We start from the raw sequence: 25554 nt of genomic DNA, 5'->3' as shown, positions 1-25554 counted from the left end.
CAAGGATTAGTATAAAGGGAAAATTTAATAAGCTATCTAATAAAGAAAAATATACACAAAGCTGGATGAGATAACTAGAAATTTCAAAAGAACACCGTTCCCCGGCAACGGCGCCAAAAATACTTGTTGAATCTCTTGGCAAGCGTACCAAAAGTCAACTGTAGTATAATGATTTGAAGTAAGAGTGTCGAACCCACGAGGAACGGATTCAGTTGAAATAATTAATTATCTCGATCAGCATATATATATATACAGAGATTTTAAATTTGATTTGACATTAACCTTTGCATAAAATTAATACAGTAAAAGCGGAAAAGTTTAGAAAAATACAGTAAAAGAAACTGGGATTGAATTTCATCTATCTCCCTTGTCTGTAATCTGGATGAATATAAAATATAACATCTGAAAATACCAATATTGATGCATACTCAAAAATCATTTATACTGATCCCTCGCGTATAAAATTCATAAGATTGGTTTCCTGAATATTGATTCCTCACATATTCAACAAACTATCCAGCATTACGGTCGAGTGTTAAAAGCAATTGATATATTGAGATCTATTCCTAGCATCACAGTATATCAAGTATCATTGTTCAAATCAGATTTTCAGAAATACTTTCCAGTCAGATCTAAAAATCAAAATCAAAACATCTATTGATCAGATAGAAGTAAGCATTAAGAGTAGAACAATAATACCAATACTGAGTAAAACAGAAATGCTATATATAAATATCACCAGATTACATCCAAGTTCGAGTAGATTACATTCAATCCCACGGAGAAGATTAGCCACTCATGGTAGCTATCAAAATCCTATGAGCTAAGAAGAAGAAGAAGAAGAAAATGAGAAACTGATGCTCCTGGTATCAACTCTGCAGCACGGACCTCTTCTCTCCCAAAATTCCAAGCTCAAAAATCACTTTCTGATGCATGAAGAATATATACCCACGAAGTCTCGCTCAAGCTACCAAAGTCTCGCTTGAGCGAGACAGCATTCTTCATCCTAAAGAAAGCCTCTCGCTTAGGCGAGATGTGTTGAAGCCAACATCTCGCTTAAGCGAGCAAGAGTACTTCAAGCTGAAAAAAGGGTCTCGCTTAGGCGAGATTGGCAGCATCTGAGCTCGCTTGGGCGAGTATGGGGGCAAGAGAGGGTCCCCACTGCACGAACTCTCGCTTAAGCGAGATTCTGCGTCGCTTAAGCGAGAATGGCGGTAGTGGCTTTGGCTTAGGCGAGAATGCTTTGGTTTTGAGCGAAGTTAACAGCATTCCTTCCCTATTTTCTCTATTTCTTACTTTCTCCTTCACTCTTCTTGAGTTCTCTTTAATCTTTCCTGAAAAACACACAAAATAGGATCAAATGATTTCTTTAAATCAAAACTTGGAAGCATGTGATTAAAACTTAGATTTAGGGAGAATCAATATGAAATGAACACAAATTTAAAGTATAAGTGCCAGAGTTTGTTATGAATCTTTACTAAATTTTGGCACTTATCAACTCCCCCCAACCTAGCATCTTGCTTGTCCTCAAGCAAAGTAACAAAATCAACAGCCATTCAAAACGAAAACTGAAATTGGTTATTGAGAAATCATTTTCACAGTTCCTTTCCAGACAACTTTTGCATTCCAAACCACAGATTCAAAATCAGAAGCAAATGGTGAGTCCAATTATCAAACAGCAGTAGGATAAGAGTGCAGCCAATTTTTCAGGAAAACTAATTGTAAGAACAAGTGATTATAACCAAGGAAATTCTCTCTTAAGTCTCACAGGCATGTGTCTCTCTCATTTTCCACTGAATTTCAACAAATCAAAATTGCTAGTCATTTTCAATCCAACCACAAACACACAATCAGCATGGATCTTAAGGTCTTTTCAAGGTTGTAATGAGGCTAGGCTTTCAAGAATAATGGTTTTTCAAGATCACAAAAAGCACAACTTAGAAAAGAGAGCATAACTACAATTCAAACCCAATTCTACTCTCCATTCCTCATAATTCAGACCTCAATACACCAAGTTTCTCTTTCATTCATAATTCACTCTTATCTCTTTTTGTTCTTTTTTTTTTGTTTTTTTTTTTTGAGTAAATGTATACATTTCTACACAATACTAGAGAGTGAATTATGATACTCAGCCCTTTTCTTCCTTAAGTGCAATTCTACCAACCAATTACCCTTACAATTGAAAAATACACCTATGCTCTCTATCCCTAAGTGTGCAAAGGGAAAGGATAATAATTCAAGTTAAGGTTAAGGTGCATAATTCAAACAATTAGGCTCAAATGGGCTATCAACAAAGGATGATTATTTACAGGTTGGCTATTTGGCACTGAGTTATAAATTCAACAGAATTGCCTTAATCATTTCCATGCTTTAAATGTGATGTTATCAAGTGAAAACTCAAGCAATATCAATTTGTCAACAAACAGTGGAAACACTCAAACTGTTTAAGGATTCACACACTCACTGGGTTTTCTGGTTTATTTCCTTGGTATCTCACTTGTTGTTACAACTGATTATCTTGACTAACTATGCAGCACTAATATCCTAATTCTGTTTAATTATGAATTCAACCAAAATTTCTTTTTTTCACCTCTGTGTTCAGTTCACTCAGTTGTTCAAGACTCAGGATACTTACTGAAATCAAATTTCTTTTTAACCAACTTCCTCAAGAAAAATTTTCAAAGTGATTCCCAAAAAATTTTAGCTGTCTCTAAGTATTTTTATTTTATATATATATATATATATTAGTAAGAGGGTATGCCAATTTTATTTTATCTAAACTGAATTAATGTATTCAAACTTTTAAGATCCATTACTTTTAAAATATAATTGTTATAAGAATCTTTATGATAAAACTTGATGATATATTGTTTTTATTTTATATTTTTATTATTGGATTTAGGGTCTAGGATTTTACAAATTATAATAAAATATATTTAATTGGTATAATTAAATAACTACATAAAAACATATCTACCATGCACACTTTCAATAATACTTAAAATTAACTCTATATAATCTTTTTGACATTTTCTTATCTACAATCAAGTATATATTTTATTCTTTATTTTTTTTTTTACCAAACATTAACTATATATATTTTACCTTTAAAACTTTCTTTTTCATTTTAACACATATTCGGTTGGTTCACGGAGAGAACGTATATAATGACTCTTAAACCCTAAAACCCCGCACGACACAAGCAACAGCAGAGACGAAGAGAAGAGCCATTTATCGGAGTGGAAGACTCGCCGCGGACTTTGACAGCGGTGGAGGCGGCAAACATTCACAGCACAATCTTAACCTTCTCTAATTAACTTAATCGCTTTTGTTTTCTTTTGATTGCTTTCGCTATTTGTAGCGAGGTCAAAACTAGTTCATAGGTCGAAAGTGTTTTCTAAATTTTCTATTTATTTTTCTCATATTTCATTATAAGTGTTTCAGCTTCAAATGGCTATTGACGGTAGTTTCAACCTTCATTCTTCACTTCGGAGATTTCTCGATCGTTGCCCAAAGCTCCAGTGTTTTCCGCAGTTTGAGTCACTTGAACAGAGGGTATTGCCTCCATTGCTGATTGTTTGTTTTTTTTCTTTTAAGAAGAGTATTTTGTTCAAAAAGAGAGAAATCTTCTTGCTAAGAATTCAATACAATTCAACTGCATTTTTGTACACTGAAATTTAAAAATACAAGAAAGTCCAAGAAAGTCCGATAACTTAGTACTACTCTAGAAACTTTTGGAAACCACACAATTTTTGTGTATCCCACTCTTGTTTGATGAGCTCCACCCATGATTTATCACTCTTCCCTAAATTTTAACCAATAAGAGAAACACTCTGCTTTCGTATTATTTTTTTTTGTTTATCATGTTTTTCTTTTCTGGACAGGGAGAGGTGACAGAAGAGGAAATTGTTAATGTGCTAGGAGGGGTGTTTCTGCACCCGAGTTATACAATTCCGTTGATGGGCTGTTTCCGACCGATCGCTCAATGCATTGTAGATAAAGCTGTTGCTTTGCTTCGTCTTGTGCCAAATTTGAGGTCTATTCCCGAGGACACTGCTCGTGAAGATGATCGTGACAGTGTTTTGGATGGGGTCGTGAATATAGTAGAATTTTATAGTCAACAGGGAAGGGGTCTGGATCTTCATGAGCTTGCCTGTCTAGCTTTCTGTCGTGCTCTTGACATGGGTCCTTTTCTGTTGAGGTTCAAATATTCCCGAGTCTCTTATTCAATAACAATGCTTATCTTTGTATTTGTTCCTCCATTTTGTCCTAAATAAAAGAAATGCTGTGCTCATCCCCTAACACTCCATTTAATAATTTTAAGAGTTAGAAAAATACATGTAAATAATAAGAATAGAAAGGAGGAAAAGGATTTCCATTTCTTAATTTTCAAGGAAATGATGAGTTTGTATACTTCAATATTATTATTATTATTATTTTAAAATGAAATTATAGTTCATAATGCTCGTACTCTGCTTAGCTTAGTTTTGAGGTATTTAGTTATCATCTATCTTCCTATTAGTAGAAATGTCGGTTCTTTTAGTATTGTTGGTTTACTGTAATTGTTTTAGCGATCTTAGTTTCTTTTTCTAGCTTGGTTTGTTCTGGCTTATTTTTTAATAACATTATGTGTTCTTCTTTGCTTCTTGACGCAGTTCTATATTAAGCTATTTCAATTTTGCTCCTGCTCCATTTGAAAGATTTGCACTGAAACAAGTTATGGTTAGTATATTTCTTTGTAAAGTTTTTTTTTTGAGAAATAATTTGGAGTCATGCTTCTGCATATTGCTAAGTAATGCCTTAACACAGGTGGAGACCCATGAACTGCATGTTGCACAAATATCATACCGTTTCCTTCTAATGGAACGTGAAATTTTCTCAAAGCTCTGGGACTGGTCTTGTTTTCTTGACCTCGTAAGAGAATCATGCAAATCAGATCTTAAATGGTGTGGGGTGCAGGTATTGAGCGTTCTGCTCAAATTAGGTTATAAAGCCACTGAAAACCTGAATGTTGGAGCTGAGGAAGCTTTTTCTTGTCTATTGCGGTTAGTAATGTTTCCTTACTTTTGGCCAAATGTTGTACTTAAATATAGTGCATGCTTAATTACAAATCTTCAACTTTCCATATTCAGCTGGGAAGAGTTCTGTCAGGACACATCCCTAGAGAAAGTTGGTTGCTATGTCAAGCCAATGGCAGACTATGTGTCCAGTTCCCCAGATAGAATCATGGATTTGAATAATGAGAACTGTTTAAAATCCTCTGGCTTTAATTATCTGCCTGTTAGTTCATCAAAACTTCGTGAGTTGCCACAACATTTAAAGAGGCAACGACTTACGACAAGGTACATGTTATATTATTCGTATTTGAAATGCTGTTGTTTCTGACATGTATTGGGATTTTAGTTTTTAGAATATATGCACTTACTTTTATAGTGAGATGAATGTTTTTATGCTTCTCCTTGTTTTATTTTTTCTTGTAGCTTTTCTTCGAAAAAATTATAATATTACGTATTTCATTTGGATTACCCTTGATTTTGACGTCTTCTGTAATTTTAGGGATGATATATCATTGAGTAATACATTTGTATTGACCTCAATGGTGAAGAAAAGTTATGATAGAGTTCTTTTGGCAGTCAGTCAGAAGTGGCCTGTTCTTTTATATGGCCCCACTGGTTCTGGAAAATCTGCTCTTATTGCGAAGGTGGCTCAGGATAGCGGAAATCAAGGTATGCCTTAGTATTTACTGGTTAGTTATTATTATTTGTTTTCCCTTGTCTACAGATTGATTGAGGATATAATGTATATATATATATATATATATATATATATATATATATATATATATATATATATATATATATATTATCGGGGAAGCTGGGTGGTTTGGACTATGGGTAAATTAATTGTCATTACATGCTTAATGGAAAATGGAAACTATATAGACTGGTTTTGTACTCACTTTTTTCGTCATGATTTAGGTGAAGGGAAATATATTGAACTAGAGCCCTTTTTGGGCCTCCTTGACACTATTAATTCTTCATCTCACTTGAATAAAAAGGTTTTGGTGCCTTGATCTTACTATGGATTTGTTGTATAAAAATTTACTCCAGTTGTTCTTTGTATAGGAATTCTTTTTTCTTGATGAACAGTTATTGAAATTGAAGACTCATATAAGATCTAATCTTTTGTTTGGATTATGATACTTGGTAGAGTTAATAGTGAGGATATGGTTCAAATAAATAGGTCAAGCTAGGTTCTTTCCCTTGGTATGTGTGTAGTTTGTGGTGCATGATCAAATTCTGCATGTAATATGTTTTTACATTATTCGTCTAATATTTTTTCATGGCTCTTTATATCAGCATTTCCAGTGAATGTTGGTGTCTTAGGTCCGTGTTCCAATTTTTAATTAGTTTTCAGGGTTTTGGTAGAATTGGAGGTCAAGTTTTTGTTTTAATTTGGTGTTTGACATTGATTCAGTGCAAAGCTTTTTTGCGTTCTTCCATATTGTTTATTTTTTGATTGTTTACTATTTTATAGTTTGTTTTGGAGGATTGCATATTTTCTTTACCTTATCTTCATCTCAATCAATGCATGTTTGAAAATGCTTAAATTTTTAAACTAATGTAGTTATTTTTCAAAATCTATAAGAGGAAGCTAGTAAAAGTAAGAGCTTATTTTCAGAAATAAGTTGAACCTAACTTGCACTAAATTTCTTCTTTTATTCTTGTTTGCATCAATAATTTTTTATGTTCTTATTTGCAGTGCTATCCATCCAGATGGATGACCAAATTGATGGTAGAACATTGGTCGGAGCTTATGTCTGTACAGATAGGCCCGGGGAGTTTAGATGGCAGCCTGGGTCACTTACCCAGGTTTGTTTTGATAGTTACTATCATATCTAATCATCAACCTGATTCAGATTTCTTGCAATGTATGCCTAGAAGTATGCTTCTTATTATACTTGTTGTTGTCTTAATCTCAGGCTGTGCAGAATGGGTTGTGGATTGTTTTTGAGGATATCAACAAAGCACCATCTGATTTGCACTCCATATTAGTGCCTTTATTGGAAGGGGCTGGTTCATTTGCAACAGGACACGGGGAGGTGATTTCTTTGCACTTTACAGTTCTTAAATAATGTTATTGGAGTCCAGTGTGTTATATGTTGTCTTTTCAGGTTTAGTTTGATATGTTTGATATGTTTGTGTCACATTTTGAAGTCGTTGTCTCAAAGAATGATCATTCTTTTTGAAACTTTATCCAAGTGTTGAATGTTTTGATATTCTGTTTCCATTTTTTTTGGATTAGGATATTCTATTTGAAGGATCGAAGGTAAGTAAATCTCACATAGGTTAAGAAATCCACTTAAGCAGAACAGTAGGACAAGTAGAAGAAGTGACTAAAATGCTACAAACTAGCCTCTGCATAGTAGTGAAGCTGTTCACTTTTGTTGAAATGTAATGTTTTATTTCATTTTTTATTCATGTATGGGAACCCAACTTTAGGGTTAGGGTTTAAGGCAGTGCCTTCACTCTTTATATTCTGCCCTTTGTATTCTATAAATACAGTAGTAAAGGTGTAACAGTGTAAGAAATATACACTGTTTTACTCCATTACATTTATTCAACTACTTTAAATAGACAGCCATATGTGGAGACGGTGTAACTCCAAAGAGAGGCCAAGTTGACAATTATGAACAACTTCAATATGGACATGTCTCTCCATTAAGATACATTAAAACTCTGATTAAATCATAGTCTGTGTTTTCTTAAAAGCCTTCAAAATATATTATGAAATTCTGCACCTAGGTGAAAATATTTATCTTGTGTGCACAATGAACCCTAATCACGTTTCACTAAAAAGTATCTGCTTTGTAAACTATGTCAATTTTCTAATAAATGTTTTTTATTTCATTTTTTTGTGCCACATTTAGGTGAAACTAGTGTAAATGTCACCAAAGTGCTAAATTTCATGTCAACTTTCCAGTCCATTACTCTGTAATTGTCACTAACTGTTGGAACATTACATATTTTGCAGGTAGTAAGGGTGGCTGAATCTTTTAGAATTTTTTCAACTATTTCTGTTTCTAAGCTTGACACATTTGAGAGTGCAGGTTTTTACCTTACATCTTTCAATTTTTTTATTTTATTATAATTTTTATGACATGATAGTTTTTTTGATGCCCATGTTAATTTGGTACTTTAGTATGACTCCTTTCCAAACAAGAGAAAGAAAAAAAATATTCAGAGCTATTCACGATATGTTCCTTATAGTAACTGAATTCATAAATTATAGTGAACAAATAATACGAGCTGCTAGATATATTGGTCAAGGTCTCATGATTACCTTATCTCATGCAAATAGGTTACCCGTAACTATTCAATATCCTTATGAAAAAATAATCTCATCAGAACGTTTTCGCGGTCGAATACATTTTGAATTTGATAAATGCATTGCTTGTGAAGTATGTGTTCGTGTCTGTCCTATAGATCTACAACCAGACCAACATTTTGTGGAAGTCCACAGTAAATGCAGTCCTTTGATACAGTATGTTGAAACATGATGCATGCATCTTTGAAGGAACACGACATGATATTGTTTCAAGTTCTTCGCATCTGTGAATTCCCAGGATGCATGCATTTCTGTTTTTATGGCCTATTGTTGCTTCCATTTACTGTGGATATTTATATGGAGTTGAGATTAAAACAGACAAAATATGTTTGAGGGCTTGATTAGAATTCCCTCTACTATTCCTGATATTTATATATATGATGAAGGAGATACAAAAAAGGTGAAAAACTAAAGGCTGCAGCTAGGTGCTAGGTTAGAGGTTATCCAACACTCAACCTCCTAGCCTACACATCATGATTGCCTAGATATATTAATTACTCCTACACTCCCCCTCAAGCTGGAGCATACAAATTGTATGTACCCAGCTTGGAACAAATAAACTCAATTCGAGGTCCTCTTAATGACTTGGTCAACATGTCTGCGAGTTGGTCATTCGATCCCACAAACTCAGTACATATTTCCTTTGCCAATAACTTTTCACGAACAAAATGACAGTCTATTTCTATATGTTTTGTTCTCTCGTGAAACACTGGATTTGAAGCAATGTGGAGAGCAGCTTGATTATCGCAATACATCTTCATAGTCTTGATGTCACAAAACTTAAGTTCTTGAAGAAATTGCTTCACCCATATAAGTTCACATGTTAGTGATGCCATGGCTCTATATTCAGCTTCAGCTGTCGATCTAGCTACTACACTCTGCTTCTTACTTTTCCATGAAATAATATTACCTCCAAGGAATACACAGTATCCAGTAGTAGATCGTCTGTCCATAGGAGATCCTGCCCAATCCGCATCACAATATCCAGAGACATGAAAGCTTCCTCGATCTTCATATAACAACCCTTGCCCGGGAGCCTTTTTTAGGTACCTTAGAATGCGGATGATAGAATTCCAATGGCCAACACATGGAGACTGCATAAACTGACTAACCACTCCAACTGCAAAGGATAGATCTGGCCTTATAATGGTGAGGTAAATTAGTTTTCCAACCAGCCTCCTGTATCTTTCAGGGTCAGAGAATAATTCACCTTCTTCAGTTGTTAACTTTTGATTTGGGTCCATAGGACTCTCTACTGGTTTACAATCAATCATACCAGTTTCTTGCAGGATATCAAGAGCATACTTCCTTTGAGAGATTACAATGCCATGTTTAGACTGTGCCACTTCAATGCCCAAGAAGTATTTGAGGCTTCCCAAATCCTTGGTTTGAAAATGCCTACACAAGTGCTCCTTTAATTGAGATATGCCAACAATATCATTTCCTGTAATGACTATATCATCAACATATACTATTAGGTAGATACATTTCCCAGGAGAAGTATGCGAGTAAAAGACGGAGTGATCTGCCTCACTGTGTCTCAACCCAAAACTTTGAATAATGGAGCTGAATTTTCCAAACCAGGCACGTGGTGATTGTTTGAGGCCGTATAAAGAGCGATGCAATTTGCACACCATACCAGACTCCCCCTGAGCAACAAATCCAGGGGGTTGCTCCATGTAGACTTCCTCCTCAAGATCACCATGAAGGAAAGCATTCTTGATATCCAATTGATGAAGTGGCCAATGACGAATGGCGGCCATTGCAAAGAAGAGTCGAATAGCAGTCATTTTCGCCACAGGAGAGAAAGTGTCACAATAGTCAAGGCCATAAATCTGAGTGTACCCTTTGGCAACTAATCGGGCTTTGAGCCTATCAACCTGACCGTCAGAGCCAACCTTAACTGCATATACCCATCGACAACCAACTGCCTTCTTGCCCGGTGGGAGGGGCATGAGCTCCCAAGTGTGGTTGTGTTCAAGAGCTTGCATTTCTGCAATCATGGCTTGTCGCCATCCAGGATGATCAAGGGCTTCCTTCACATTTTTGGGAATAGGAACAGAAGACACTGAAGATAAAAAAGAACAATAGAAAGGCGACAATCTGTGATAACTAAGAAAATTATAAATAGGATGGGGGTTCCGAGTGGAACGAATACCTTTTCGGAGAGCAATGGGCCAACCAGAATTACCTTCATCAGGAGGCGTGGGAGCAAGAGACGAAGGAGAAGGATCTGAAGTCGAGGAGTCACCAAATTCTTGGATAATTGGGCTATCCGTCAGAGTCCTGTGTGGGAGGTCGGGACTCGGGAAGGTATCAGTAGGTGGGGATAGGGGCTCGGGAGTAGGTGGAGTAGGACTTGGGTTGACAGAGACAGGGGACTCAACCACAGGAAGAGGGAGGACTTGTTGTATGACATGAGTGTCTTGAACAGAGGAAGAGAAATAAGGGGTTTGTTCAAAGAATGTGACATTGGCAGACATGTAGTATTTCTTGGTTTCAGGAGAGTAACACCGATACCCTTTTTGAAGACGAGAATAGCCCAAGAAGACACATTTGAGAGCACGAGCAGAAAGCTTATCTAGACCTGGAGACAGGTCGTGAACAAAACATACACAACCAAAAACCCGAGGAGGAATGTGAAAAAGAGGGTTATCTGGAAACAAGATGGAGACAGGGACTTTATGATTGAGAGAGGAGGAAGGCATCCGATTAATAAGAAAACATGCAGTTAAGAGGGCATCTCCCCAATGATGGACAGGGATATGAGCACCAAGCAAAAGTGTGCGAGCAGTTTCAACCAAGTGTCGATTTTTTCTTTCTGCTATACCGTTTTGCTGTGGTGTGTGTGGACAAGTGGACTGATGCAAGATACCATGTGAACTTAAAACTGCAGACAAAGCAGATGAGAAGTACTCTTTGGCATTGTCACTTCTTAAGATTTTGATTACTCGACCAAATTGGTTCTTGATTTCGTGTAAAAAAGATGTGAAGATGGATAACAATTCAGAACGATCTTTCATAAGATAAACCCAAGTACATCGTGAAAATTCATCAATGAAAGTAACAAAATACTTAAAACCAAAAGACGAAATACGACTAGGTCCCCAAATATCGGAATGAATGATGGAAAAACTAGAATTACATTGTGAGAGAGACTTTTTAGGAAAAGCGATCTAACATGTTTGCCTAGTTGACATGATTCACATTCTAAGGTGTGGAGACCACTAAGTTCAGGACACATTTTTTTTTAATTTAGACAAATGAGGGTGACCAAGTCGATCATGTAACACTTTAGGACTAGGAGCTGCAACACATGACACTCGTGGACGAGATCCAAAATGATATAAACCGCCGGCTTCATATCCTTCTCCAATCTGTCTCCCCGAACCACGCTCCTGTATAACAAAAGATTTGTGATCAAAGGTTACTGAACAGTTGAACAATTTGGTTAACTGGCTTAAGGAAATTAAATTAAAGGGACAATTAGGGACAAAAAGGACAGATTTTAGAGTGAGGGAGGGAGACAGGATGACTCGACCGACTCCCTTTGAGGAAGTTTTAGAGCCATTGGCAAGGGTTATAAAATGAGGTTTGTCTTGAAATGAAATGGTTGAGAACAAAGAGGTATTACCAGAGATGTGGTCAGAAGCACCGGAATCAATTACCCATGAATGGTGACTGTCAATGGATTGAGAAATGCAAGCTGTTGAAGTACTCGGGGCTTGAGATGATTGTGTCAGGCTGCTGGACTTGAGACGTAGGTACTCTTGATACTCGTCCTCAGTGAATTTGGACTCTTTAGTGTCAGCCTGAGAGACATTAGCAGTCTTAGAAGGAAAACCATGTAAGGAGTAACAGTTTTCTTGAGTGTGACCCATCCTCTTGCAATACGTGCATTGAGGACGTCCACCTCCTCTAGGTCCACGTCCTCCTCTTCCTCGAGTAGCGGCCATAACAGATGAATCTACTCGAGCATGAGATTCTTGAATTTCAAGTGTTGGGACTTTTGGGACACGAATCATACGCTGGATCAGGGTGTCCATGGAAGGGACCTCATGAGAGGTCAACAGTTGATCTCTAATGTGATTGAAGTCTGGATGAATGGCGCGAAGAATCATCACCATATAGTATTTGTCCAGCTTCTTCTTCATTTCATCTGAAGCGTCGACTTCGAGAAACATCCGTAGGTCTTCCACGGCTGATTGTGCTTCATTCATGAAGGAGATCATGTCATGATTGGTCATTTTCAGAGATGCCAACTTGTCCGCCGAATCATATAGGCGTTGGATATCGTTGGCATAGATATTCTGAGTCCTCTTCCAAAACGAGTGACATGTTTTGAATGCCCTAAGAGACATTAACAGTCTCGGCTCCACGGATTGCCACAACAAGGCACACAATTGAAAATCTGCTTGCTTCCACTGTTCGGCTTTTTCTTGAGGCACATGGCTTCCGTCTTTCTCAAGGTGGTCATGATGTCCTTGACCAAGGAACCACATCTCGACAGCAGCGGACCAAGAGAGGTAATTTTGTCCATCTAGCTTCTCGGAAGTAATGGAAGGACTTCCAGAGAATGAAATAACACTTCCAGAGGCCATTTCTGATCAAGGGAACAAAAAACAGAGAGTAGAAACGCAGAAACGCAAAAAACAGTGGAGATTTTTAAACGACCGAGGGAGATGTCCGCAAGGGTGACGTCTGGACCTCACTGAATCGGAGTTTTGAGGGTTGGAACAGCAGCAGAAGACTCCGGCGAGAGCTACGGAGGTGGCGCCGTGAGGTTCCGAGCAGCAGAAGGCGGCGCGTGGGCTGCACGCGCCTGTTCGCAGCGGAGAGAGAAGCGGCGCGTGGCGGCGCGTCGACGGGAGGCTGGTTCCGGCACCGGTGGGGTTGGCTGTCGCTCGGAGAGGCGCTCCAGATCCAGTGGTCGCCGGCGAAAACTGAGGTGGTCGGAGACGGCGGCCGGCGGCGAACAGTGGCGGAACAGTGGCAGACAGCGACGGTTTTGTGAACAGTGACAGTGGGTAGCTTTGGATAGTGTTTTATGGCAGTGAACAGCTACAGACGGTGATTAACAGTGACGAATAGCGGCGGACAGCCGCGGACGATGGCAACAAGTGCCAATGGACAGACCAGACGGAAACCAGAGCGGGATCGACCCGCTCTGATACCAAGTTGAGATTAAAACAGACAAAATATGTTTGAGGGCTTGATTAGAATTCCCTCTACTATTCCTGATATTTATATATATGATGAAGGAGATACAAAAAAGGTGAAAAACTAAAGGCTGCAGCTAGGTGCTAGGTTAGAGGTTATCCAACACTCAACCTCCTAGCCTACACATCATGATTGCCTAGATATATTAATTACTCCTACATATGGTAAAAATTTCTTTTATTAGATATTTGGCAGACTATTGATACTTTTCAATCCATCCACCTCACAGTGGGAAAACTTAGTTGTTTTTGTTGAACAAACTTTATTCTTTTCTCTTTTTTTGGACTATAAATGAGATGCTGACCTTTTTGTTCTGGAAGGTCAAAATTCATTTAGTGTCTTTTGGAGAAGAGTGATGGTTCCGCCTCTTGATAATAAAGACTTGCAAGAGATACTTAAAGCGAGGTATCCGGATTTGGAGCTTCATGTTAGCCAACTCATAGGTATTGATATGATATTTTGTTATTCTGTAGTTTCATGCAAACACATGTTTATTTTGTAAGAACTTTAAGTGATGCATTCGTTATTATATTGCTGCTGAAGATATGTGTGGATGTATGCATGTACATTTTTTGGCAGAAACCTTTGAAACGGTAAACAATATTTCCATGCTTCAATTTGCGGGTTTCCACCCAGGAAGTTCTACTTCTGCTTACCGCCCCTGCAGGTTCTCATTAAGGTAATTAATTTAATAATATTTTTACCGTGCTTGTTTTGTCATTTTTCAATTATTGATGTGACTTTTGATTATCCGTGACAGGGATCTCCTTAAATGGTGCAAAAGGATTGCGGGTTTAGGATTTAGCCTTGATGGTAGCTTATCTGAAAACCAATGTTTTTGTGTGTATAAGGAGGTCTGACTTTTAAGTTCTTATATCTTTTATTTTCCTCATAAGATATTTCCTAGACTTGGTTCATGTTTAACTGTTGTCTTGTATCTCAGGCTGTTGACATATTTGCATCCTCTTCGTCTTCAATTAAAAATCGTTTGTCAGTAATGAAAGAGATTGCTGAGTTGTGGAAATTACCTGTTTCTGCTGCTGAGACCTTGTATCCCTTAGACAAACCTATAATTCAGGTTTTATCTAATGCAATTGCAATCTTTGATTCATAATTTTGCTACCTCAGTTTCTCAATTCTGTATGTTAAATGCAGGACTCTGTCACATATTTAAGAATAGGCCGAGTTTCCCTGCAGTACACCGAAAAACCTGTAAGTATTCAGTCTAGTCAGTTGACAACTTTGAGTTTAAATGATGATACAATTTTGGTGAAGGTCTGTTAGGTTTCTTAGAGCTAGAAACCCAAGCTACTCGGGCAGAACTCACTCACACCAACACAGAAAGAAACAGAAATAGACTTTTATTATTCTCTCAAAGAATGCGTCCAGGGAAAGACAACAATTCCCCCCTCACAGGATCTGTTATGACTCCTGTTTACACTTACAAAAACAAAACGAATACCCCCTTTTACAACACTACCCCCCTTCTTATTTATACTTTTCCTAAAACAAACTTTCATTCCCAAACAACCTACTAACAGACTAACTAACTAACTAACTCAGTTCTTATTTCTTCTCACATACACCTTTAATATTCTATCATTACTCCCCTCTGGCTGAGCAACCTTGTCCTCAAGGTTGAAGTCAGGGAACTGCTGTTGGATAGTTGTGACGTCTTCCCAAGTAGCTGTTTCTACCCCTTTATCCTTCCACTGAATTAAGACTTGCGGTCTTGCATCTTCCTTCCCTGGTATAGGTCCCCATCTGTTATCCAATATCTTCTCTGGGAACCAATTAGAGGTCCTGCCTTGCAAACCTTCTGGCAGGTCTTTCTCAACTTGATGAGTGCCTACTGCTTTTTTTAATTGTGAAACATGAAATACTGGGTGGATCCTGGCAGTTTCTGGAAGTTGTAATCCAAAGGCTACTGGACCTACCTGTTTCAGCACTAGAAAAGGACCATAATATCTAGCAGATAGCTTTGGGTGCAGTCTGGTGGGCATTGAGACCTGTCTATGGGGGCGAATTTTCAGAAAAACCCAGTCCCCTACTTGGATGGAGGATTGTTTCCTGTGTTTATTCGCATATTTCGTCATATGCTCTTGGGCTCTTGCGAGGTGGAACTTGAGTTGGCTCAAAGCTTCATCTCTGGTCATGAGATCTTGTGCTACTGCTTCCACAATGGTTTCTCCTGGAATAAATCTGCTGATGGAAGGAGGTGGTCTGCCATAAACTATTTCAAAAGGGGATTTTTGGGCTGCCCCGTGAAAACTGGTGTTATACCAGTATTCTGCCCATGAGAGAAAGTGAGACCAAGATTTGGGTTGTTCTGAGCTAAAGCATCTCAAGTATGTTTCTAAGGTTCTATTTAAGACTTCAGTTTGGCCATCTGACTCAGGATGGTACGCAGTGCTCATGTTTAACTGTGTTCCCTGCATTCTGAATAACTCCTTCCAGAAGAGACTTAAAAATGTAGGGTCTCTGTCACTAACAATAGATGCAGGAATCCCATGTAGTCTCACTATTTCTTTGGCAAACACCTCTGCTATGCTCTTGGCTGAATAAGGATGTTTAATTGGTATGAAATGCCCATATTTACTTAGTCTATCCACCACCACCAAGACTGAATCATACCCATTGGATTTTGGTAGCCTGACAATGAAGTCCAAACTAATGTCCTCCCATACTGCATTGGGTATGGGTAAAGGTTGTAGCAACCCTTGTGGTGAAGATGCTAGGTACTTGTGTTGTTGACACACCAAACAAGCAGCCACAAAATCTGTTACCATCTTCTTCATTCCAATCCAGTATAGTGATTGGCTTATCCTCCTGTAAGTTCTGAACACCCCTGAGTGACCTCCTGTAGATGTGGTATGGTATTCAGCCAGCAGTCTTGGAATCCAAGCAGAGTTGGCTGATAGCACGAGCCTGCCTTTATGATGAAGTCTTCCATGTTCTAAAGTATACTGCCCCTGCTTCCCAGGATTCTCTTTCAGCCCTTTTATGATCTTTTGTAATTCTGCATCTTCTTCCACTTCTGCCAATATCTTCTGGAAGTCCTGCCAGAATGGTATGGACATTATAGTCAATTCTTTGTCATCCTCCTCATTCTCCCCCCTTCGAGAAAGGGCATCAGCTACTTTGTTGGATGCTCCAATTTTATAAACAATATTAAATTCATATCCCATCAATTTGGCCAACCAATTCTGCTGGTTTTGTGTGGTGATACGCTGCTCTAACAAATACCTTAGACTCCTCTGATCTGTATATACTGTAAATTTTTGCCCCAATAAATAAGGTCTCCAATGCTGTATGGCTAAAACTAAAGCCATCAACTCCTTTTCATAAATGGACTTAGTTAAGGAAGTGTCCGATAGGCCTTTGCTGAAGAAAGCAATAGGACGTTTGTCCTGTGTTAGCACAGCACCCAGCCCACTGCCTGATGCATCACACTCAATGGAAAAAGGTTGGCTGAAGTCTGGTAGTTTTAGAACAGGGGCTGTTGTTATAGCTTTCTTTAGAGCCTCCATAGCCTTAGTGCTTTCTTCATTCCAGCAGAAACATCCCTTCTTTAATAGACGTGTTAATGGTTTTGCTACTTTTCCATAGTCTCGGATGAATCTTCTATAATACCCAGTCAACCCAAGAAAACCCCTCAAGGCTTTAAGATTTTTTGGCAAAGGCCACTGATGAATTGCTGCCAGCTTGTCTTGATCCATCTCTACCCCTTTTTTAGATATTACGTGGCCCAAATATTTCACCTCTTGTCTCCCAAACTCACACTTCTTTTTATTTGCAAAGAACTGTTGCTGCTGCAGTGTATGCAACACCTGTTTTAAGTGACCCATGTGATCCTCCCATGATTGGCTGTAGATTAAGATGTCGTCAAAGAACACCAATACGAACTTCCTTAAGTATGGCTGCAAAACTGTGTTCATGGCACATTGGAAGGTTGCTGGCGCGTTGGTTAGCCCAAAGGGCATGACCAAGAACTCATAGTGGCCCTGATGTGTGCGGAAAGCTGTTTTCTGTATATCCCCTTCATACATCCTGATTTGGTGATAACCTGCCTTCAAATCAACTTTGGAGAAATAGGTAGCACCATGTAGTTCATCCAATAACTCTTCTATCACGGGTATTGGAAATTTATCAGCCACAGTGACCTTATTCAAGGCCCTATAGTCTATGCAAAACCTCCAACTCCCATCTTTTTTCTTTACTAGGATGACTGGACTGGAATATGGGCTATTGCTGGGCCTGATGATTCCAGATTTCAGCATTTCCTCCACCTGTTTTTCTATCTCAGATTTCAGCAGATGAGGGTACCTATATGGTCTCACATTGACAGGGTTTTCACCTACTTTGATAGGTATTTTATGATCAATCCCCCTCCTTGGTGGCAGCTCCAGTTTTTCTTGGAAAATGATCTTATGTTCCTGCAAAACCTCCTCCAATTCCTCCTGCTGCTTGGCTGACAATCCTTTCCCCCCTTCTTCCTCTTCGTGACTGGTTAATCCCAACTCCCACACTAAGGAGATTGCTTCAATTTCAGTTTCCTTCAACAGGGCTTGTGGTGTCACAATTCTTTTTGTCAGAGTGGGATCCCCTTGAATGTTCACCACTTTTCCAGCCACATTAAAACTCATGGTTAAGGTGTTCCAATTTACCTTAACTTCTCCTAAAGATGCTAGCCATTCCACTCCTAAAATCACATCAACTCCTCCTAATTCAAACAGGAAAAATGTCTCTTTAACAACATGATTCTCCAAATTAACTTCTACATCTTTGCAACACCCTTGTGTTTGCTTCTTGTGTCCATCCCCTAATCTGACACAGTAAGGAGGGGTATCTTCCACCATTAATCCCAATTCTGTCACCAATTGTGCTGAAACAAAATTATGACTCGCCCCACTATCAATTAAAATTAATACCTTTCGCCCATTGATATCTCCCTGCAATTTCATGGTATTATTTTGCGTTAAGCCTCCTGCTGAGAACAGAGATAGCTCCATTCTTTTGTTTTCCAACACTCCAATTCTCTCCTCTCCTCCATCCTCCTCTCTGCCCTCACTATTCTCCTCATCTTCTGCTAGAATTACCACTCTCAAGCTTTTTTCTGGGCAGCGGTGGCCTGGCCCAAAAGCTCCTCCACAATGAAAACATCTTCCTTCTTCCCTTCTCTTTAGGTACTCTGGGTAAGGCAAGTTTCTGACTGCCCTGTTTTTACTCCCTCCTGTTGTTGGATTTCCACTTGTCCTAGAGCCCATAGATGAGGTTCCCCCTCCTTCTTTCCTTGCTGTACTCATATTGCTGGGAGAAGACTGAGAGTTTCCAGCCCCTTTAAAAGTCTCAGTTCTTGATACCACACCCATTCCTCTCTGAAATCTGGTGTCTGCTGCTGATGTTGTCCGATAGGTGTTTGTTCTTCCTGCCCATGATTCATTAAGAGACTCCTCCACATCCCTAGAGATCTCCATTGCCCTCATTAAATCCCTTGGATCATGTGGCTTTACTTGGCTTCTGATCCGGCTTTGTAATCCTGCAAAAAAATACCCCAGTAGTTGTTCTTCTGATAAATCTGGAATTTGAGCCACCAATCTTTCAAATTCTTGTACGTATTCTTCTACTCCCTCATTCTGCCTTATGGATGCTAATTTCTCAAAGACTGTACTCCTATCCTTGCCTCCAAATCTTTTATTCAAAGCTTCGACAAAACTCTCCCAAGATGGGTTCTTGGATTTCTTTTTCCAGAAGCTAAACCAATGACTAGCGTTTCCTTCCATACTTATGAATGCTAATCGTAATTTCTCTTTTGGAGAAATATTTTGAATCTCAAAGAACTTTTCTGCTCTAGCAATCCAGCCCATAGGATCACTGCCTTCAAAAGTTGGTAACTCTACCCTTTTCATCCACTGCTTCTGGACCTCTTCTTCACTGTCAGAATCAGACTCCTCCTTTCTGATCATCTTTACAACTCCTTTCTTGTTGTTAACAGAATTCTCCCCATTTTCAGAACTCTTCTCAGACCCTTCTTCTGATTTCTTGCTATTCTTAATCATATTTCTGATTTCGTGAAGATTTTCTTGAATTTCCAAGATAATCTTCCCATTCTCGCTGGTCCACCTTTCCAACGCAGCAACTCTTCCCTCCATGATAACAGGCCCTTGGATCCGGCAGGTCGGACCAATTGTTAGGTTTCTTAGAGCTAGAAACCCAAGCTACTCGGGCAGAACTCACTCACACCAACACAGAAAGAAACAGAAATAGACTTTTATTATTCTCTCAAAGAATGCGTCCAGGGAAAGACAACAATTCCCCCCTCACAGGATCTGTTATGACTCCTGTTTACACTTACAAAAACAAAACGAATACCCCCTTTTACAACACTACCCCCCTTCTTATTTATACTTTTCCTAAAACAAACTTTCATTCCCAAACAACCTACTAACAGACTAACTAACTAACTAACTCAGTTCTTATTTCTTCTCACATACACCTTTAATATTCTATCAAGGTCTCATTTTCTGTTGGGATTGCTATTTTTTGTTTTAATGCAGTTACAACAACATAAAAGACCTTTTGTTGAGATTCGTAGTTCTTTGCATGTTTTGGAGCGGATAGCATGTTCTGTGAAATATAATGAGCCTGTACTCTTGGTTGGAGAAACTGGTACTGGGAAGACTACCATTGTCCAAAATTTGGCATTAAGGCTTGGCCAAAAGCTTACAGTTTTTGTATGTTACGATTTTTTCTGTTTTCTATTTTATTTTGTCATTTATAATTGTGTTTGAAGTGCGTTTGAGAGACACATGATGGTGGTTTTTTTCTCCAGAATCTTAGTCAGCAAAGTGATGTTGCTGACTTACTAGGGGGTTTTAAGCCTATGGATGCTCAGTCAGTCTATTTGTCCCTTTATAGAGAGTTCAAAGAACTCTTCACCAAGACATTTTCTGTAAAGGTATTTATTTTTGATTTTTGATTTATATTTTTGTGTCCTGTCTTTGCTAATGGCTCTATTGCTTTGCTGCTGTTTAGAATAATGGAGGCTTTATTACTTATCTACATGAGTATATAGAAAGTCATCGAAAGAAGTTTTTGATTGATAAGAATGGGGAAGATCTGTTGAAAGGATTGCAAATAGCTGTTGGAAAGTCCGTTAAGCTTATACAACCTGGTCCTTCCAAAAGGCGTAAAAGGCCATTAGAAGAACAAATAATCCAATCTTGGGAGAGATTTTGTATAAAACTACATAATGTCTGTCAAAGTAATCCTTCTTCAACGATGATGTTTTCTTTTGTTGAAGGAAGTTTTGTTACTGCACTTAGAAAGGGTGAGTGGATTTTGCTTGATGAGGTGAATTTGGCTCCTCCAGAAACCTTGCAAAGAATTGTTGGTGTTCTAGAAGGGGAACATGGCGTGCTATGTTTAGCTGAAAGAGGTGATACAGATTATATACATCGCCATCCAAATTTCCGTGTATTTGCCTGCATGAATCCAGCAACAGATGCAGGGAAGCGGGATTTGCCCTTCTCTTTAAGGAGTAGATTTACTGAGTATTTTGTCGATGATGTTTTGAATGACGAGGATTTAAGTCTATTTATTAGTCAATTGATTAGTAGTGGCTACATGGATCAAAAGCTGGTTAATAAAATTGTTTCTTTCTATAAAGAAGCGAAAAAGGAATCTGAAGAGAGGTTGCAGGATGGTGCCAACCAGAAACCTCAGTACAGTTTAAGGTCCCTTTATCGTGCTCTGGAGTACATGCAGAAGGCAGAAAGAAAATTTGGATTGCAAAAGGCATTGTATGATGGGTTTAATATGTTTTTCGTTTCTTTGTTGGATGGATCTAGTGCTGAAATTATGAGGCAAAAAATATCATCTCTTCTGTTAGGAGGTCATATGCCTCCACATGTACATCTTTCCCGTTATTTAGAGAAGTCCAAATCTGATGGATCTTCAGGGAACTATGTTCAAACTAAAACTGTACAGGAGCATCTTGGCAATTTGGCGCGTGCTGTTCTAATGAGATATCCCATCCTCTTACAGGGTCCCACATCCAGTGGGAAAACTAGCCTTGTTCGGTATCTTGCTGCAATAACTGGTCATGATTTTGTAAGAATAAACAATCATGAACATACTGATTTGCAGGAGTATCTTGGTTCTTATATAACTGACACTACTGGAAAGCTTGTTTTTAATGAAGGAGTTTTGGTTAAAGCTGTAAGAAATGGTCACTGGATTGTACTTGACGAGCTTAATTTGGCTCCATCTGATGTGTTGGAGGCATTGAACCGATTGCTTGATGATAACAGAGAGCTTTTTGTTCCTGAGCTGCAAGAAAGGATTCAAGCTCATCCAAACTTTATGCTTTTTGCTACTCAAAATCCACCTACACTTTATGGTGGCCGCAAAATGTTGTCCCGGGCATTTCGTAATCGTTTTGTTGAGATTCATGTTGGTGAAATTCCAGATAATGAGCTCAGCAAAATTCTGGAGGATAGATGTAAAATCTATGTAGGTCATGCTGAAAAAATGGTTGAAGTGATGAAGGATCTTCGATTGCACAGACAGAGTAGCCGAGTCTTTGCTGGCAAACATGGATTTATAACACCTCGAGACTTGTTTCGTTGGGCTGATCGTACCCAGAGATTTGGTAACTCTAATGAAGATTTGGCCAAAGATGGCTATTATCTTTTGGCAGAAAGGCTACGGGATGAGGATGAGAAGTCTGTTGTTCAAGAAATTCTGGAAAAGCACTTTCGGGTTAAACTGAATACAAAAAATTTGTATGAACAGGTATTGTTCTTGCTTTTAGTGTTTTAAGCTCATCTGTGATTACACAGTATATAATAGTTGCTCTTTACTATTGTGCTGTCCTGGTCTTTTTGTGTGCCTTTATAGTTTTAGATGTGGATCTTATCACTTTGTAATTAGTATGTGAACTTGAAGGAAAATATGGAAGGCTATTTGTATATGCTTTCCTTGGCAAAGCACTGAAAACTTATTATGTAAATTATATCTAGGATTAAAATTGCTTCAAGCCGATTGTTATGATGTTCTGTCAAATTTTACTCCATATATTTTCATATTTTCCATCATATGCAAATTCCTGTGTTATTGATAACAAATCATATAATCTGGACTTGAATTCAGAACTTTTGTTTGTACCTATGCATATATAACAAATCATATAATCTGGTCTTAAATGCAGCACTTTCGTTTCTACCTATATATTATAATATTACAATATATTATAATATATGATAATATTATAATACATTGTATTTATTGTTGCGGTATCATCTGACTTTCAGGATTGAGTTGTTGGGTGTTGGTTTGGATATTATTCTTGCTGTTGAGATTGATTAGTACATATTGTTGCCTTTTTCAATACCTAAAGGTTAGAAGAAGGTCGGAAATTAAATTTATCTTCATCCTACTTTTTTAACTGTATTTCAGATATCATGTAGAGACAACTCTTCCAATTTGTTAGTTGGTTTTGGAGGTTCAGATGGTCTAGAAAGGTATGATCTCGTTGTTGCCTTTCCCTTTTTGTCCAAAATCTTTGGTTCAATGCCTCTAATTGTTTCTTTATGCAGTGTACTTTTGACCAAAGGTATGCAGAGGTTGTACTTCCTCGTGGAACGTTGCTACAATTTACGTGAGCCTGTACTGCTTGTTGGAGAAACAGGTGGAGGAAAGACTACTGTGTGTCAGTTATTAAGTGCCTGTTTGCAGTTAAAATTACGCACCTTGAATTGCCATCAATATACAGAAACATCTGATTTTATTGGGGTGGGTTTTCTCATGCCTTTTCCTTTAGTAATTCTTGTAAGGACTTCAACCAGAAATACATATATTACTATTATTAGCTGAAGGTCTTACTATAAATTTTTTCGCAGGGATTCCGTCCTACGCGAGAGAGATCTGCATTAATTTCTGGGTATAAAGAGATAATTGAAAAGCTGAAGAAACTGAAGAGTTGTACATACTTTCCTATGGACCTTGTGAGTGTTCTTTTTTTATCTTCTTAGGATCAAACAAAGAATTTTTATTTCAGTTATATGTATATATCTTATGCTCAACTTTTGCTGCATTTAAGTTTATTCTTCCCTTTTCCCTTCTATCTGAATCATTGCTATTGAGATCAAGGGAATTTTGATTTGTCATTTTCTGCTACAGTCTTCTGACATCAATGATGCTTCTTCAACTCTTGATCTGCTGAGTGTTATCATAAGGAAATGTAAAGAAGGTCAAGTTTGTTCGGATATCAGCAGAGAAGAACTTAAGGATCTTGAGCAAATTAAATTGGATCTCAATGGCTTGCATCAAAAGTGGCAGAGCATATTTGTGTGGCAGGATGGTCCTCTCGTAGAAGCAATGAGAGATGGTGACCTTTTTCTTGTGGATGAAATATCATTGGCTGATGATAGTGTACTTGAGAGATTGAATAGTGTGTTGGAACCAGAAAGGATGCTAGTAAGTTCAATATCTGTATTGTCACGTTTAAACTTGCTGCTTTATCCAGTTTTAGACTAAGATTCTGAGAGGTTTTTTTTTTTTTTCTTTTCTTTTTTGTGGCTGCAGTCTTTGGCTGAAAAAGGAGGGACCAATCTTGAGAAGGTTACTGCACATTCAAATTTTTTTGTTCTTGCAACAATGAATCCTGGCGGTGATTATGGTAAGAAGGAGTTATCTCCAGCACTACGCAATCGATTTACAGAGATATGGGTTCCCCCTGTTAATGATCTAGACGAGCTTCAAGGCATTGCTCTGAAAAGGTGCCTTTAATTTTCCATATTTTGGTATGATCTTTACTGTTTAGGTGATTTAACTCTATTACGTACTTATTTGTTTTTTTTTTGCAGAATTTCTAAGTTTAAAGTTACAGGCAGCTTATGTCCTGCATATCAAGAAAGACTCTCACTAATTGTTGAGGCTATGATAAGTTTTTTTGAGGTATGTTATGCATAAGTTTGCTATAAAAGTCATAAGTTGTTGACTTTTTTGCATGTTTTTGGGTATTTTGTTAATTAAGGTGCTAATTGCCATGGATTCTTTAGACTTATTTCCCTTAAAAGAAATGTCACGGTGAATCTTATGTTTGGAGAAGCTAAAAATTAGAAGTTTAATAAGGAAAACACAAAAAAAGTTCCCCAGAATCTTGATTTAGGATGAGCTTTTGCTTATCTATTTTGGATACATGGTAGCTTCTTCTCCTCCCTATGTGGTCTCTCTTCCAGACACTTTGTCTGAATCTGGAAATTTTACATGATAATCTAGACAGGTAGAACAACTTATCTGGACAAAAATATATGCAATTTAGCTGTAATAGATTTGGCTACATTGCCTAGGGTGATGCAGCCACTGGATCCAAATTTCATTTGCAAGTTGGAAGATCGGATGCCAATTTTTCCCAAGTAGATAATGTGATCTCTGAACACAGATATTTTGCAGTGAAGTAGGCTATCGAACTATTTCTACTGTTTCCCATCTCCTGTTTTGTAAAACTTCTTTTTGTTCAATAATACTGCATTTGACCGTTGATTGTACTTGTGGATATTTACTGTTGGTATGTAGTTTTCTGCCTTCATAAAGAATATTCAAATCCTCAAATAACCTCTGTATTGTGTAGACTGTATCCAAATCACTGCATATTGCTTTGACCTCGATCCTGTATTCTTTCTCTACCCTACTCCTGGGCACCACTTTGCCCACTGTTTTTGTTATATTTATAGTCAATTGGATGCTTCCGACTTGGTTCATATAACAAGTTTACCACTTTTCCCGTTTGTATTGGGTTATTGAAATATGAAAAAACATTTTTCTGTTAAGTATTCTAATTTGCTGAAGAATTATGAAAGCTTTCCTGAAGTATTTATTCCTCTTCATTTATATGAATTCTCTATTATACACAACACTCTTCCATGATTCCATGAACGTAAG

The 25554-nt window shown here is 38.0% G+C and overlaps 1 protein-coding gene across 1 annotated transcript in view; it reads left to right on the top strand.

Annotated features, from left to right (window-relative positions):
* Window positions 1-3192: 3192 nt before the first annotated feature.
* Window positions 3193-25554, top strand: part of LOC114166203 (midasin) — a 50572-nt gene continuing 28210 nt past the window's right edge. The window contains exons 1-23 of the mRNA XM_028050895.1: window positions 3193-3555; window positions 3885-4201; window positions 4656-4722; window positions 4810-5045; window positions 5133-5342; window positions 5557-5726; window positions 6763-6872; window positions 6983-7102; window positions 8035-8110; window positions 13929-14051; window positions 14188-14287; window positions 14369-14462; window positions 14552-14686; window positions 14764-14820; window positions 20166-20342; window positions 20441-20566; window positions 20644-22404; window positions 23068-23132; window positions 23208-23403; window positions 23511-23615; window positions 23791-24087; window positions 24196-24389; window positions 24477-24567. Coding sequence (XP_027906696.1) covers window positions 3451-3555; window positions 3885-4201; window positions 4656-4722; window positions 4810-5045; window positions 5133-5342; window positions 5557-5726; window positions 6763-6872; window positions 6983-7102; window positions 8035-8110; window positions 13929-14051; window positions 14188-14287; window positions 14369-14462; window positions 14552-14686; window positions 14764-14820; window positions 20166-20342; window positions 20441-20566; window positions 20644-22404; window positions 23068-23132; window positions 23208-23403; window positions 23511-23615; window positions 23791-24087; window positions 24196-24389; window positions 24477-24567 — 4932 coding nt within the window. The 5' untranslated portion in view covers window positions 3193-3450. The remainder of the gene's footprint in view (window positions 3556-3884; window positions 4202-4655; window positions 4723-4809; window positions 5046-5132; window positions 5343-5556; window positions 5727-6762; window positions 6873-6982; window positions 7103-8034; window positions 8111-13928; window positions 14052-14187; window positions 14288-14368; window positions 14463-14551; window positions 14687-14763; window positions 14821-20165; window positions 20343-20440; window positions 20567-20643; window positions 22405-23067; window positions 23133-23207; window positions 23404-23510; window positions 23616-23790; window positions 24088-24195; window positions 24390-24476; window positions 24568-25554) is intronic.

The sequence above is a fragment of the Vigna unguiculata genome, chromosome 10, assembly GCF_004118075.2.
Source record: "Vigna unguiculata cultivar IT97K-499-35 chromosome 10, ASM411807v1, whole genome shotgun sequence".
Classification (NCBI taxonomy): domain Eukaryota; kingdom Viridiplantae; phylum Streptophyta; class Magnoliopsida; order Fabales; family Fabaceae; genus Vigna; species Vigna unguiculata.
This window is presented reverse-complemented; position numbering and strand designations above follow the sequence as displayed.